Source organism: Balaenoptera physalus (assembly GCF_965194825.1).
Source record: "Balaenoptera physalus genome assembly, chromosome: 14".
NCBI classification, from domain to species: domain Eukaryota; kingdom Metazoa; phylum Chordata; class Mammalia; order Artiodactyla; family Balaenopteridae; genus Balaenoptera; species Balaenoptera physalus.
This window is the reverse complement of record NC_138893.1, coordinates 79,584,774-79,602,113: the sequence shown is the minus strand read 5'-3', so window position 1 is coordinate 79,602,113 and position 17,340 is coordinate 79,584,774. Positions and strand designations below refer to the sequence as shown.

Below are 17,340 nucleotides of genomic sequence, written 5' to 3'. Positions count from 1 at the left end.
AAGAACAGCACTCTACGCCCCGGGACGATGACAAAATGGAGCAAGAAAAAGGGGAAAAGCACATCATGTGCAGGATCCAGAGGGCACGGCTAGAGACGACAGGCCTAAGTTTTCTGGAAACTGCTCTGAGGGGAAAACCCATCTGCTTTACAATTTATAGTGTGTCTGTGAAATAAACCCAGCCTCAAGGTCACTCCTAGAACCAGGATCAGCTAGCATCTCCTCTCGGGGAGTTCTCACGGAGGGTATGGTACGCTTTCACGAAGCACACCCATCCACGTCCTGCTGCCAGGGGGCCAGCAGCGTGGGACTGACTCTTAGAGCACTTCTCAGGTGAGCTGAGGGCACACCCGGTGCAGTAGCAGTGTCCTTCACAGGCTGCTCATCGGCCGCTCTGGTTTGATCCAGGGGCGTTGTTGAGAGTATGGGAAAGGGTGGAGAGACTGCACTTCCCCTCAGCAGCCCTCAGGGGAATATAATTCCCCTCAGTGGTTTCGGACAAATTGTGCGGGCACTCTGGCCAACTACCGGCGCCCAGCTGCTCCGCGCGGCAGGCTGAGGGCGGATCCACACACCCGGACGGACCAGTGGGCGGGCCCGAGGACTGGATGCATGCTGTAGTGGCTGCAAAGCCTCATGAGGTCTTGATTCTTGATTCCGAGGCCGGCTGAGGGGCCCCAGGAAGACCAGCATGCCTGCCCAGAGTCTGCTCAATCTATATCACATAGTCGAAAACATCACAAGTTTTGTCTGAAACAAGTGTTTCAAAAAGCAGACTGAACAGAAGCCCACTTTTGCAAAAACAAAATCCTCTAACGCAGGGGTCCCCGACCCTTGGGCCACGGACCACTACCAGTGCGCGGCCTGTTAGGAACCAGGCCGCCCAGCAGGAGGTGAGCGGCGGGCAGGTGGGCGAGCGAGCGATGCTTCATCTGCTGTCCCCCGTCGCTCACATTACTGCCTGAACCTCCCCAGCCCCGTCCATGGAAAAACTGTCTTCCACGAAACTGCTCCCTGGTGCTGAAGAAGTTGGGGACTGCTTGCTGCCATAAGGCACCTACAGAGAGCCTAACACTTAACTAGCCAGGTTTTATCCTAACACTGCAAAAATAAATCTCTTCAGCCTCCCATAGACTAACGAGCAATTTCTAGTTACTATCTTTGCTGAAAGCAAACCACTAAAACTTCTGAGGTCCACATGGTCCATGTTCACAAGCTCTTCTTCATCAGCTGCTGCCCAGCCTGGCAAGCTCTCCCTCTGGGGCGGCAGGGCACTGGCCCCATCGCTCTAGAGCAGAGGCCACTCGGGCTGACTAAGGTCAGGGGCTTGGCCAAGACAAGAGGCCCCTCTACAAAGTCAAATGCCTTCTCCACAGTCTGCTCTCAGGGCAGGGGTTTTCTGCAATGTCATCTTTGCCCACTGGGCATTTCAGTCTGTCTCCTAGGAGCCCAGGTGATCAGGGGGCTACGTGGGTGGAATCCACCACATCTTGGCTGCCCCTTGCTCATGAACACAGGTTTCCCATGACTGTCCTTGTTGGGCAACTCTCCTCATTGACAAAGCGTGGAAATACGTGGAGGGTTACCATGCCGCTCAGCCATCATTCTATGCAGAAAAGACTTTTATTTAAGAAAGGACTTTTACTAATTTACAAGAACTTGAAAATTCTCAAGAGACTCTTTAAAGAGAAACTCTCCAGGCTTACTTATTAATTACAGGTTTGAGGCCACGTTTTCAGATACAGTTAGTTATTACAAACCACAGGTGGAAATTAGAGCTGGAGAGGGCAGTGGGACAATCTCTCCTGGTGTGGCTCTGCCTAAAACTGTGAATCTTCAAAAGCGATAATACCCACTTCCACTTAATTTTTCCCCTGTATTATTCAGTATTAAGAGCCTCCTTTACATGGGTGACGTCCTCCCTGAGCCTACTTGTCTAGCTGTGGTTGTGTCCTTTAGGGCGAACTTCTGAAAGCCCTCTTGAACCAGATGTTGCCATTCGATTGCCAGGTGTTCAAGGCACAGGCTAACCAGATGTTGCCGTTCGATTGCCAGAGCCCAGGGCCAAGCAGACCAGGGGGTTTTCATCTGTGAGAAACTCCGCACACATGAGCAGTCAAGAGCACACACCTCAAACCATTCCCCAGCTCAGGTGCTGGAAAGGACAGTTTTCAGCTGCCACCCACGTGGACATGCTTCTGGTGGCTTTGCTGAAAGGAATGACTTCCCTTACACAAGAGTTAGGGCAGATATTCTGGAAGTTAGGTTAAAAGGAAAAAAGCTCACTTTTTGGAAATGAAAACTGAAATAAGCTACTAAGAATTCAACTGGACCAACCCATGCATACTACAGGAACTCAGAACACGGCAGCTGGCAGGCAGTTAATCACACAACTGACCAGCAGCTAACTCTCACACTCAGTCCACAGTGCGTCTGTGAGCACAGCTGTCGGCCTCTGGCAGGGCCAGGGCTCAGCACCACCCAGAAGCTGCCTCTGTCTCCTCAGCTCTGACACGGGCCATGGCCGGACAACATTTCAGCAGCTCAGAAAAATCTGCTCTGGCCAGTGGATTTCGGACCCTCTTGGCAAATCAATCTGAGCCCAGATTGTGAGCCACTGGAGGGCGAGGACATGTTCAATCACCTCTGTGTCCCTGTGATCTGTGGGGCGTACAGTACGAGGGGACGGCTGAACAAGTGCTCACTGAACCCACAAGTGCTGCTGGTCAGGGGGTTACCGTCAAACCGCGTCTAAGACAAGAAAGGACCAGTCCAAGGTGATGAACAGGGAAGTCCTGTTTGCCAGAACCGGGACAGAAATCTGTGGTCCCCGGGCCTGGCAGACAGCTGGGGTGCAGCAGAACTACTCCTCCACGCTCGGCAGCCACAGCACGTTAAGCACATTACCTCGTTATATTTCTCATAGCCTGTCTCAGTTAAGGTCTTCAAGGAGAAACAGAAACATAAATAAGTAAATATGATCGTGAAGAAAAATGAAATCACACTTCTCATTTGTTACTTAAGAAAAAAAAAAAAGAAAAAAAAAGCTATGAAAAAACCAAACCAAAATCAAAACAAAGGCACTCAGCCTAGTCAGACTCTTAATTTTAAATATATTAAGATCTGGAAGAGTCTCTTTTTCACCTTTCACATCTTGTCATGTGAAAGAACGGAGTGAAGCGCTTGTAACTAAAACATTCTTATTTACGTTTTTTACTATTTTTATTTTTGATATACTTCAAGGGATACATTTGTGCTATATTTGAATCACCAATCAGTACACAAAGGGAACCAGGTACTGATTCCTGTATCCTTTTGCTTTTTGTTTTGGCCACGCTGCTTTTGATCATAACCATGATTATAAACAGGAAGGAGCAGGTCAGTGAAATAAAAATGAACCAAAAAAAACCTAAAGAGGATGTCAAGGTAACAGGTCCCTGGAAGAAAATGGAAGGCTGACTCTGTGCATTTCTAACCCATGTTACAGTAAGAAAAAAAACAATTTAAAATGATAATGGTATTAAGTAAATGCTATGACATCATTTACTGTACAAGACACAATAAATGGCATTAAAACAATGCTACTACTATTACAAATGATTGGGATTCAGAACAACCGAGGAAGGAGATGGCCCACAGGATGAAAATGTGGGTTGTAGGGGGTTGACAGGGACAGGGTTAAAAAAAAAATCAGTTCTCTAACTAAAGCATTTTTCTTCTACCAGGGAAACACTTGCGCAAAAGACAAACTAAGAAAGACATGAGATAAATTCTTTATGTTGACTGCTGAGATTCTGCCTGGGCCAGTCTTAAATTTTTTAACAAGAAACACTCTTACATAAACACCCACCCAGCTTATAAACTGCACTGCTGGCACTTGGTGAACAATTCCTTGGTGACGGCAGAGCCGGGTGCACGGCCCCCGCGGAGCTCACCTGCAGGAAGCTGTCCTGGCAGCAGAGAAACTCATTCTTCTTCGTGATGGACTCAGCGGTCAGGAGCAGCTCATTCTTACTGAGAGCAGGCTCGCTCTGGCATGGGAAGACGGCCTCGGGTATCAAAAGGAAATAGAGTGATGTGGGGGGCAGTATTGGAGGAAGGAATTTACAAGAGACAAAACAACCTCACTCAGAGTGAGCTTTTAGCAACCTGTGATTTTTTTTTTCTTTCAAAACAAATTGTAGACTCTACCTTTAATATGAAGGTGAAAACGGGATAAACTGATACTCCATCTTAATACAAAGGCTTGTGGGCTATTCAGTGGGTATCATGCCATTTCTCCCCAACCTTCACCCCACCCCAGATTTGCACTAAAATCACAAATTGTTGTTTTTTAAAAAGAGCCCAAAATTTCAAGAGTGAAAATATTCCCCCACCTCCAAGCTCATGGGGTTTCCCCTAAAGTTTTAATGGTTGCACATCACCCTAACGGACGGACCAGTCTGTATTTGACCTGTCCTCCACTGATGATCTGTGTCTGCTATAAACAATTCTGGAAGAACATTCTTGGCACATTTAGATCATTTTTGTAGGGCAAATTCCTATAAGTGGAACTTAAATGTTGGTCAAAGGCACCCACATTTAAATTCAGATCAGTGTTGTCCAGCTACCGCTCAAAAAGATTGTTCTAAATTATACCCCCAGTTAAAGTGTGTGAAATGTGCCTGCTTCTCCACACCCATGGCTTTAACACCGTCTCTATTACACTTTACTAGATACAGACAAGAAGACAAAGCCCTCTTCTATTGGCATTTGATTACTACCAATAACTAGACTTTGAAATTGAGAAACTATTTTTCCTTTAATACTTGGGGGAAATTATGCAAAGGAACACAAAAAAGAAAAATACTAACTCAGTGGTTGGGTAGATATGACAGCATTAACTGTGTGCTATGCCAAAGGGCACCTCCATTCTAAAGAACTGGCCTTGAAAACACTGACAGATATAATGCTAAATCTTACTTTGATGTTGTCCAGAACTCTTTTAAACTCCAAGGGTTCATCTTTTCCCTCCATGGCTGCAGGATCTAAGCCATCTCCCCCGTAAATGAACTGGATGATATCGCCTGTAGAGCTTCGGACTGTCAAATCATACTGTGAGCAAAGATCTTCAAGGGACTTTACGAGCCTCCTCTAAAGTAAAAGGAGGAGAGGAGACAAAAGCTCAGCTGCTTTGAGAAGACTACTCACGCATAAAGAGGTTGAGATTTGCAACTCTGAGTTTCAAGGTTACCAGCGTTTTAATCACATAAAAACAATTTATTAGAAATCCCTTAAAAAGAGTCCCCTGACTGCAAGAACAGGCCCACAAGGGCCTCACTAGCCTGTGCGGTGGGATTTAGAATATACTCCAGCCTCCAGTGTATTAGAATACATGCAATTTAAACCCCAACACCCCCGAAGGACTCTGCAAACACTGTTTTCCTACGCTGCTTCGCCTTCCCTCTGTCTCCCTAAGGTATAAATTAATGCAATTGCTTTGCATTTCTAAACACAACTTAATCCAGGACCCCTGTAGACTTCAATATGAATTACAGAGGATCAGGTGCAGGCCACCTTCTGGGACAGAGTGGGAAGAAGAGAGAACAGGAATGGCATTGCGTTTGAACCAGTAGGCAGCAGCGATTTCTCAAGTCTGCTTAGGGAGAACCTCCCACCAGCAGAACACTCCAGCCAGCAATGTGATGGGGGCTCAGGGAGTTAAAAAGAAAGAAATCTTCCTCCAGGCAACTTCAAAACAAAAATCACTCATGCCACAACTAATTTGTTCTAGGCTAACACATTGCTCTGGGAAAGCCATACTCTCCACTTCAAAAAAGGTGAAGACAAAAAATAAAGTCAACAGACATTTGGGCAAGAGTGGTAAAAGCATTTCACAGGCTGTTAGGTTTCTGACAAAAGCAGCACACTCCAAAGCTAAAGGGCAATTTCCCATCAAAAGATGATTAAAAGGGAAGCAGTTATCAGTAATGCTACAGGAGGTCCAGACGAGGTTATGGAAATAGGTGTGTACTGACTCGGGTCCATTTCGCCCTCATCATTGTGTGCTCTGGCTCACTCATTCGCATCTCTGGTTTATCAGTCCTGGTTTCCCAGTAATGCAAAGGGCCGTGTTTCTCAATCCACGGTGGGGAGAAAAGGGACACAAAGCCACAGCAGTTCATGGCCTAGCAACTTGGATTGTTAACTTCATCATGTGTTGTAAGTAGATACATACATCAAAAAATTAAAAACAAACAAACAGAGATTATGGAGTACAGAGTAGAAATGAGAATTAGACACTGGTGAGAAATCCTTTCCTTGTGGTCTTATGGAGGAACAAGGTAGGATGTGTTTTCACCCCTCTGCCATCAGGGGTACTTCTGCGGCAGTCTGAGAAGCACAGGCATAGAGGAGTGTCTAGCTCAGCCCTGTCCCCGGAGACTACTATCTTACACCTGTACATACAATGGAGAAAAAGCCAGCCCTCCAAGTGTGTCCAAGCCCTCCTGCGGGCACTGGAATAGGTTCTTGGAGTCTCTTAGAGTGGTATTAATAATGGGTTATATAAATAGTTGCACAGTGAGAAGCAGAGTCCTCTCAATTTGTAATCACGAGGTAGGTACTGTCACCCCACCTCCGTGTATTAGGAATCAGAGGCTCAGTGAGGTTCGATGACGTGCTCTGGGATGCATTTGGGTCCATGCTCTCCTCCAGCAATGCTTTGGTACATGTGGTTCCGGCCTGGTCTTCATCATTCGAAGGACATTGTGTGATCTGGAACATACTACCTTTGTATGTTGTTTATTTCTAGGGTACCCTACATCTCTCAATTTTTCCTTTTAAATACCAAGACTGGATAAATTAGAGCTCAGGTACAAAATAAGCAAACACTCAGCAGTCAAGATCTGCAGACCCTATCCTGCTTCGTTGCTAATGGCCTACATTTCTTCAGGTTACCTGCATGTATCCTGTTTCAGCTGTCTTCACGGCTGTGTCAACCAGACCTTCCCGGCCAGCCATCGTGTGGAAGAAAAACTCGGTTGGTGTCAAACCTGAATAAAAGCTGTTAGCCACAAAGCCTTTGGCAGCTGGGAGCTAAAGAGAGGTAGGAAAAAAAGAAAAATCTAACAAAAAAGTTCAAGGTCCACAATTCCAAAGCCCATTCAAATCAGAAAATGCCTCAACTTCAGACTATAAATACCCAGCCAATGCACTCTCATGTTTTATGCCCTTTCCTAAAGGAGAAACAATTTAGCCCAGACCATCCTTACCAGAGACAAGGAGGGTGAGGCCCCAGCCAGGGTTGGTGCTGGTGCCACTGGCAGCCAGGTGGCTCGTGACAGAGAAACCAAAGCTTGGGCTGCTACCCCTAGACCAGGGAGGCAGTTACCAACCTCGGTTCAGAGGGCACCCTGCTGACTGTGACAGCTTGCCCCTGCCCTGGGAAACGACTCCTCCCAAGACACCCTTCCTGTGGGCCAGACCTGTCCACCTCCAAAACATAACCGTGTGCTGCTAATGTTTATGGGGATTCATTTTTGGGCTGTTGAAAATATTCTAAAATTAGACTGTGATGATGATCATACAACTCTGCGAACATACTAAGCTGCTGAACTCTACACTTTAAATGGGTGAATATTATGATAAATGAAATGTATCTCAAAAAAAAAAAAACCTGTAAAAAGAAACAAACATATATAAAACACCATATGAAATGCCAAATGGCCTTTGATCTGGATAGGTCTGTGTTCCTTGGAGGACAACTCAGATGAACAGGCTAACCTCCTGCTTCCCTGTTTCATTTAAGGGGCAGCTGGCATTTCTAGGCAGGCACCATCTACTCCAAAGTCTAGCACTGGATATCCCTGGCATCTCTTCTAAATTGGTCAGGCTCTGACTCTGAGCCAGATAAGCATAGTCAGGTACCTCTCCAGTGACCAGCTGGCTGCCTGACCTCTAGTGATTTCTGATCTTGGGCAGAGAACCTGAGTTGTTCCTGAGGCCGCCTGATACAGAGAATATCTGTCCATTCTCAGTACAGTAGTCCTATCTCCCCAGGAGGGGCTGGACAGAAATCCTACAGTTCCACCGGGCAGGAGCAGCTGGGGCATCTCTGCTTCAGTGCGAATAACAGCTGACTCCATCCAGAATTTACTAAGTGACCATATCTGCTCTAAGTTGTGCTCTGCTGACACTAGTGTCTAGACCACGAGGGCCAATGGAACCCAGGAGTCATTTACAAGCAGAGTTTAAGAATTCCAGAGAGGAAAACTTGGAATTTCCCGGTCGTTTTACATGTTCACTGTTTAAAAATCCTTATACTTTTATGTAAGTGCCCCCCAAGTAAGCATACAGATTGAATGCACATGTTATGATAACTACACATTTTGAACACTTAAGGTAAGTTGGATGGGAATCTGAAATCCTCCCTCTTGGTCCAAACTCAAGTTATACAGCTCTGAGTTTAACAAGGCTCCTTCTACAGGACTCAGGTTTGGGTTGCAGAGGGAATAACCCTGAGCGGCCGCCACCCTTATACACCAGTTCCAGGAGCCCCTTGGTTGGCAGCCCCAGAGCTTCCGTGACTCTCTTCTGCACTGCTGAAGGTTGTCCTTCAAAGTTCTGCCTCATCCGCTACTGCTTACCTTTGAGTGTTTTTCAAAGTGAGGCAAGGACCTGTTTTCAAAGCCATCTGGCACTCGAGAGCCACTGATGGCTTGCTGTCCCACACAGGCAATCATCTGTGATATGTTAATGAAGGAACCTGGGGAAGCAGGTCAGGAATGTAACATTCATTTACCAAAATGACATTAAATGAAGTGCAAGCAGATCTGTGGGATAAAACAGGAGTACATGGCACAGCCCCCTATCCTCAACAAGTTCATAGTCTAGGGACAGTAAAAGTCAGAACTAGAGTAACACAGGGTAGAGCTGTCAGTAACACAAGAAAGGCCGAGCAGGGCTAGAGCTGCTCAGGGGTGAATGAGCACTTTGTGGCTGGAGGAAAGACTTCCAGGGGAGTCTTCCAGAAGGCAGCGGCAACCAGCTGGACATCTGGAGGACATTATGACTTAGACATAGAAGACGTGGGGGAGGAATTCCAAAGTGGGTGGGAGAGTGGGAAGCAAAGACACAGGATAGGAGTGTGGGGTACGTACCAGGAGCAGGGAGTAGGAGAATATGGGGTGAAAGGCAGCAAGATTAAAGAGATTGGACTTTATTCTGGCAAAAATTTACAGAAACAGGAAAAGCAGGAGGTTCGGAATTTGAGTGCAGTATCATGAAACCTAATGCTTTTAGGTTCTGGCTAACTATGACATTTAAGTGTTCTTAATTATCATCAAATACATCATTTTAAAAATCCGCAGGTTTTCTTTCTTTTCTTTAAAAAACAACATCAAGTTTACTCAAAGCACCCTCAAACTCAGAAACCCACACACATGACCAATAAGTTTCTCCAAAGGGGTGAGACTTCTAAAAATGCAAATAATTAAGTCTCTTTCTCTATGTATTATTCAAAAAACTTCAGGCCTGGGCTTCCCTAGTGGCGCAGTGGTTGAGAATCTGCCTGCCAATGCGGGGGACACGGGTTTGAGCCCTGGTCTGGGAAGATCCCACATGCCGCAGAGCGACTAGGCCCGTGAGCCACAATTGCTGAGCCTGCGTGTCTGGAGCCTGTGCTCCACAACAAGAGAGGCCGCGATAGCGAGAGGCCTGCGTACCGCGACGAAGAGTGGCCGCCACTTGCCGCAACTAGAGAAAGCCCTCGCACAGAAACGAAGACCCAACACAGCCATAAATAAATAAAATAAAAAAAAAAAGAACAAAAAAACAAAACAAAAAAAACAAAACTTAAAAACAAACAAACAAACAAAAAACTTCAGGCCCTTATAAACAAAAAGCCTGAAGTTCTTTTTTTTTTGAAGCGCAGCTTGTGGGATTTTAGTTCCCTGACCAGGGATTGAACCTGGGCCCTGGCAGTGAAAGCCTAGAGTCCTAACCACTGGACCACCAGGGAATTGCCAGGCCTGCAGTTCTGACTCGCATTTTCTAGAACACAACCAGCCAGCCCACATGCAGCGCAGTGACAGCAGCGGCCGGAGGGGGGCACTCACCTTTAGAGCCGCACAGAGCCATGGTGAGGGGGCTGTTGCTCTTATCCAGCTCCCGGAGGCAGGCGCTGCCCGCGTGGTCGCGGATCACGGACAGCTCCTTCAGGATCAAAGCCTGGCAGGAGAAAGGGAGATGCGTGGGGGCTCTGTGATTACCAAAGTTCAATGAGACGTTTAAGGAAATGTGAAGAATTTCAGCAAGATGTCAGATTTCAGCAAGACGTCAGCAGATAAAAGGTTTCAGAGCCTTAGAAGACCAAGATAGCCTGTCTCTACAGACTGACATCTTCCACAGGCTGCCATAATCGGTGTGTAAGGAAAAAATGATCAGTAACAAAACCTTGGGAAATTATTTAAATGGCCAATAAATGTGCTTGCTTGGCTTTGTGTACAGTACCCTATACGGCAATATATCCGTATATATGTGACTGTACATACTCATGCATGTGTATACTGTGTGTAAACAAATATAATATCTTATACTTTATAACAAATTATGTAATATGTAGTAAAAGAGAGTTGCTTGTGCTATTTGTAAAATTTGTCTCTCTGCTAAGAACACATTTGAATTACCACCAGTTAAGCATGTTATGGGGTGACTCTATAGGAATATTCTAGTCCATGAGCTCATCCAGATTGTGATCTCTCAACTCACAACTTACAATGCTGAAGCAGTTAGGAGTCATACTTCCCTTAAAAATGAGTGCAGCTGAGGCCTCAAGTAATTTTCTATGTGAGAAACACCCATTTCTCTCTCTCTCTGTTTTTCTTTAAGAGTTAGTGAGATTAAGAATGAGCTAAATGCCATCCACCAGAGGGTAGACAGCAGAAACAAGAAGAACTACAATCCTGCAGCCTGTGGAACAAAATCCACATTCACAGAAAGAGAGACAAAATGAAAAGGCAAAGGACTATGTACCAGATGAAGAACAAGATAAAACCCCAGAAAAACAACTAAATGAAGTGGAGATAGGCAACCTTCCAGAAAAAGAATTCAGAATAATGATAGTGAAGATGATCCAGGACCTTGGAAAAAGAATGGAGGCAAAGATCGAGAAGATGCAAGAAATGGTTAACAAACACCTAGAAGAATTAAAGAACAAACACCTGGAAAAATTAACAAACAAACAGAGATGAACAATACAATAACTGAAATGAGAAATACACTAGAAGGAATCAATAGCAGAATAACTGAGGCAGAAGAATGAATAAATGAACTGAAAGACAAAATGGTGGAAATAATTGCCAAGGAGCAGAATAAAGACTGAAAAGAAATGAAGACAGCCTAAGAGACCTCTGGGACAACATTAAATGCACCAACATTTGCATTATAGGGGTCCCAAAAGGAGAAGAGAGAAAGAAAGGACCCGAGAAAATATTTGAAGAGATTACAGTTGAAAAATTCCCTAACATGGGAAAGGAAATAGCCACCCAAGTCCAGGAAGCGCAGAGAGTCCCAGGCAGGATAAACCCAAGGAGAAACACACTGAGACACATAGGAATCAAACTGACAAAAATTAAAGACAAAGAAAAATTACTGAAAGCAACAAGGGAAAAATGACAAATATACAAGGGAACTCCTATAAGGTTAACAGCTGATTTCTCAGCAGAAACTCTACAAGCCAGAAGGGACTGGCACAATATATATAAAGTGATGAAAGGGAAGACCCTACAACCAAGACTACTCTAGCTGGCAAGGATCTCATTCAGATTCAACTGAGAAATCAAAAGTTTTACAGACAAGCAAAAGCTAAGAGAATTCAGCACCACCAACCAGCTCTACAACAAATGCTAAAGGAACTTCTCTAAGTGGGAAACACAAGAGAAGAAAAGGACCTACAAAAACAAACCCAGAACAATTAAGAAAACGGTAATAGGAACATACATATTGATAATTACCTTAAATGTGAATGGATTAAATGCTCCCACCAAAAGACATAGGCTCGCTGAATGGACACAAAAACTCGCTGAAAGTAAGGGGATGGAAAAAGAGATTCCATGGAAATGGAAATCAAAAGAAAGCTGGAGTAGCAATACTCATATCAGATAAAATAGACTTTAAAATGAAGAATGTTACAAGAGACAAGGAAGGACACTACATAATTATCAAGGGATCAATCCAAAAAGAAGATATAACAATTATAAATATATATGCACCCAACAGAGGAGCACCTCAATACATAAGGCAACTGCTAACAGCTATAAAAGAGGAAATTGACAGTAACACAATAATTCAGGGGGACTTTTAACAGCTCACTTGCACCAATGGACAGAAAATTAATAAGGAAACACAAGCTTTAAATGATACAAGAGACAAGACAGATTTAATTGATATTTATAGGAAATTCCACCTGAAAACAGCAGATTACACTTTCTTCTCAAGTGCACACAGAACATTCTCCAGGATAGATCACATCTTGGGTCATAAATCAAGCCTCGGCAATTTTAAGAAAATTGAAATCATATCAAGCATCTTTTCCGACCACAACACTATAAGATTAGAAATAAATTACAGGGAAAAACACATAAAAAACACAAACACATGCAGGCTAAACAATACGTTACTAAATGACCAAGAGATCACTGACAAAATCATAGAGGAATTCAAAAAACACCTAGAGACAAATGACAAGGAAAACACGATGACCCAAAACCTATGGGATGCAGCAAAAGCAGTTCTAAGAGGGAAGTTTATAGCAATACAATCCTACCTCAAGAAACAAGAATCTCAAACAATCTAACCTTACACCTAAAGGAACTAGAGAAAGAAGAACAAACAAAACCCAAAGTTAGTAGAAGGAAAGAAATCATAAAGATCGGAGCAGAAATAAATGAAATAGAAACAAAGAAAACAAGAGCAAAGATCAGTAAAACTAAAAGCTGGTTCTCTGAGAAGATAAACAAAATTGATAAACCTTTAGCCAGCCTCATCAAAAAAAAGAGGGAGAGGACTCAAATCAATAAAATTAGAAATGAAAAAGGAGAAGTTACAACAGACACCGCAGAAATACAAAGCATCCTAAGAGACTACTACAAGCAACTCTATGCCAATAAAATGGACAACCTGGAAGAAATGGACAAATTCTTAGAAAGGTATAACCTTCCAAGACTGAGCCAGGAAGAAATAGAAAATATGAACAGACCAATCACAAGTAATGAAATTGAAACTGTGATTAAAAGCCTTCCAACAAACAAAAGTCCAGGACCAGATGTCTTCACAGGTGAATTCTATCAAACATTTAGAGAAGAGCTAACACCCATCCTTCTCAAACTCTTCCAAAAAATTGCAGAGGAAGGAACACTCCCAAACTCATTCTATGAGGCCACCATCACCCTGATACCAAAACCAGACAAAGATACTACAAAAAAAGAAAATTACAGATCAGTATCACTGATAAATATAGATGCAAAAATCCTCAACAAAATACTAGTAAACAGAATCCAACAACACATTAAAAGGATCATACACCATGATCAAGTGGGATTTACTCCAGGGATGCAAGGATTCTTCAGTATATGCAAATCAATAAATGTGATACACCATATTAACAAACTGAAGGATAAAAACCATATGATCATCTCAATAGATGCAGAAAAAGCTTTTGACAAAATTCAACACCCATTTATGATAAAAACTCTCCAGGGCACAGAGGGAACCTACCTTAACATAATAAAGGCCATGTGTGACAAACCCACAGCAGACATCATTCTCAATGGTGAAAAACTGAAACCATTTCCTCTAAGATCAGGAACAAGACAAGGATGTCCACTCTCGCCACTATCAGTCAACATAGTTTTGGAAGTCCTAGCCATGGCAGTCGGAGTAGAAAAAGAAATAAAAGGAATACAAATTGGAAAAGAAGAAATAAAACTGTCACTGTTTGCAGATGACATGATACTATACATAGAGAATCCTAAAGATGCCACAGGAAAACGGCTAGAGCTAATCAGTGAATTTGGTAAAGTTGCAGGATACAAAATTAATGCACAGAAATCTCTTGCATTCCTATACACTAAGAACAAACGATCAGAAAGAGAAATTAAGGAAACAATCCCATTCACCATTGCAACAAAAAGAATAAAATACCTAGGAATAAACCTACCTAAGGAGGTAAAAGACCTGTACTCAGAAAACTATAAGACACTGATGAAAGAAATCATAGATGACACAAACAGATGGAGAGATATACCATGTTCTTGGATTGGAAGAATCAATATTGTGAAAATGACTATACTACCCAAAGCAATCTACAGATTCAATGCAATCCCTATCAAATTACCAATGGCACTTTTTACAGAACTAGAACAAAAAATCTTAAAATTTGCATGGAGATACAAAAGATCCTGAAGAGCCAAAGCAATCTTGAGGAAAAAAAACGGAGCTGGAGGAATCCGACTCTCTGACCTCAGACTATACTACAAAGCTACAGTAATCAAGACGATATGGTACTGGCACAAAAACAGAAATATAGATCAGTGGAACAGGATAGAAAGCCTAGAGATTAACCCACTCATCTATGGTCAACTAATCTATGACAAAGGAGGCAAGGATATACAATGGAGAAAAGACAGTCTCTTCAATAAGTGGTGCTGGGAAAACTGGACAGCTACATGTAAAAGAATGAAATCAGAACACTCCCTAGGACTCCTCTGGTGGCACAGTGGTTAAGAATCCGCCTGCCAATGCAGTGGACACCGGGTTAATCTCTGGTCTGGGAAGATCCCACATGCCGCGGAGCAACTAAGCCTGCGTGCCACAACTACCAAGCCTGCGCTCTAGAGCCCGCGAGCCACAACTGAGCCCGTGTGCCACAACTACTGAGCCTGTGCTGTAGAGCCTGAATGCCACAACTACTTTGCCACAACTACTGAAGCCCGTGTGCCTAGAGTCTGTGCTCCGCACAAGAGAAGCCACTGCAATGAGAAGCCCATGCACCGCAACAAAGAGTAGCCACTACTTGATGCAACTCAAGAAAGTGTGCGTGCAGCAACAAAGACCCAATGCAGCCAAAAATAAATAAATAAAATAAATAAATTAAAAAAAAAAAGAACACTCCCTAACAGCATACACAAAAATAAACTCAGAATGGATTAAAGACCTAAATGTAGGACCGAACACTATAAAACTCTGAGAGGAACATATAGGAAGAACACTCTATGACATAAATCACAGCAAGATCTTTTTTGACCCACCCCCTAGAGTGATGGAAATAAAAACAAAAACAAACAAATGGGACCTAATGAAACTTAAAAGCTTCTGCACAGCAAAGGAAACTATAAACAAGACGAAAAGACAACCCTCAGAATGGGAGAAAACATTTGCAAACAAAGCAGGTGACAAAGGATTAATCTCCAAAATATATAAGCAGCTCATGCAGCTCAATATTAAAAAAACAAACAACCCAATCAAAAAATGGGCAGAAGACCTAAATAGACATTTCTCCAAAGAAGACATACAGATGGTCAAGAGGCACATGAATAGCTGCTCAACATCACTAATTATTAGAGAAATGCAAATCAAAACTACAATGAGGTATCACCTCACACTGGTCAGAATGGCCATCATCAAAAAATCTACAAACAGCAAATGCTGGAGAGGGTGTGGAGAAAAGGCAACCCTCTCGCACTGTTGGTGGGAATGTAAATTGATACAGCCCCTATGAAGAACAGTATGGAGGTTCCTTAAAAAACTAAAAATAGAATTTCCATATGACCCAGCAATCCCACTACTGGGCATATACCCAGAGAAAACCATAATTCAAAAAGACACATGCACCCCAATGTTCCTTGCAGCACTACTTAGCCAGGTCATGGAAGCAACCTAAATGTCCACTGACAGACGAATGGATAAAGAAGATATGGTACATATATACAATGGAATATTACTCATCCATAAAAAGGAAAGAAATTGGGTCATTTGTAGAGATGTGGATGGACCTAGAGACTGTCATACAGAGTGAAGTAAGTCTGAAAGAGAAAAAACACATATCGTATGCTAACACATATATATGGAATCTAAAAAAAAAAAAAAAAAAGGTCATGAAGGACCTAGGGGCAGGACAGGAATAAAGACGCAGACCTACTCGAGAATGGACTTGAGGACACAGGGAGGGGGAAGGGTAAGCTGGGACAAAGTGAGAGAGTGGCATGTATATATATACACACTACCAAATGTAAAACCGATAGCTAGTGGAAAGCAGCTGCATAGCACAGGGAGGTCAGCTTGGGGCTTTGTGACCACCTACAGGGGTGGGATAGGGAGGGTGGGAGAGAGATGCAAGAGGGAGGAGATATGGGGATATATGTATACATATAGCTGATTCACTTTGTTATAAAGCAGAAACTAACACACCATTGTAAAGCAATAATACTCTAATAAAGATGTTAAAAAAAAAAAGATGTGGTACATATATACAATGGAATATTACTCAGCCATAAAAAAGGAACGAAATTGGGTCATTTGCAGAGACATGGATGGACCCAGAGACTGTAATACAGTGTGAAGTAAGTCAGAAAGAGAAAAATATCATATGTTAACGCATATATGTGGAATCTAGAAAAATGGTACAGATGAATCAGTTTGCAAGACAGAAATAGAGACACAGATGTAGAGAACAAACGTATGGACACCAAGGGAGGAAAGCAGTGTGGGGAGCGGTGGAGGTGGGTTGAATTGTGAGATTGGGATTGACATGTATACACTAATTTGTATAAAACAGATAACTAATAAAATGAATTTAAAAGAAAAAAAAAGAATAAGCTAAATGTATGTATAAAATAGATAACTAATAGGGATCTACTGTATAGCACAGGGAACTACTCAATACTCTGTAGTGGCCTATATGAGAGAATAATCTAAAGAAAAGTGGAGATATATATATACACACATATATATATGTATAACTGATTCACTTTGCTGTACACCTGAAACTGACACAACATTGTAAATCAACTATACTCTAATAAAATTTTTTTAAAAAACTAAAAAGAATGAGTTAACTGTGAACACCTCACACAACGCTGCTTTCTGTCTGCTTTAAAAAGTTCATTTCATCAGAAAATTTCTTACTGTTCAAAAAACCTTTCTTCTCTGCTTAGGTGAGTTAAAGCTCTGAGCCCCAGGCTACTGGGGAGGCAGAAGGGAGCCAGGCAAAACCCTGGTGCAGGCGGACTGCTGAGCCAGGCTGCTTCAGAGAATATGCAGGACTCTCAGGCAACTCTGACTCTGCCATGTGCTGGCCCAGTT

The 17,340-nt window shown here is 43.0% G+C and overlaps 1 protein-coding gene across 2 annotated transcripts in view; it reads right to left on the bottom strand.

Annotated features, from left to right (window-relative positions):
• POLR3A (RNA polymerase III subunit A) overlaps positions 1–17,340 on the bottom strand; it is a 50,101-nt gene that overhangs the window by 9,357 nt on the left and 23,404 nt on the right. Inside the window, exons 17-22 of one of the 2 annotated variants that reach the window (XM_082425671.1) lie at positions 10,098–10,209; positions 8,628–8,746; positions 6,940–7,077; positions 4,963–5,133; positions 3,936–4,049; positions 2,908–2,943 (exon numbers count right to left, since the gene is read on the bottom strand). In XM_082425671.1, the coding sequence (XP_082281797.1) occupies positions 2,908–2,943; positions 3,936–4,049; positions 4,963–5,133; positions 6,940–7,077; positions 8,628–8,746; positions 10,098–10,209 (690 nt within the window). The remainder of the gene's footprint in view (positions 1–2,907; positions 2,944–3,935; positions 4,050–4,962; positions 5,134–6,939; positions 7,078–8,627; positions 8,747–10,097; positions 10,210–17,340) is intronic. The other variant, XM_082425672.1, reaches the window with a different exon arrangement.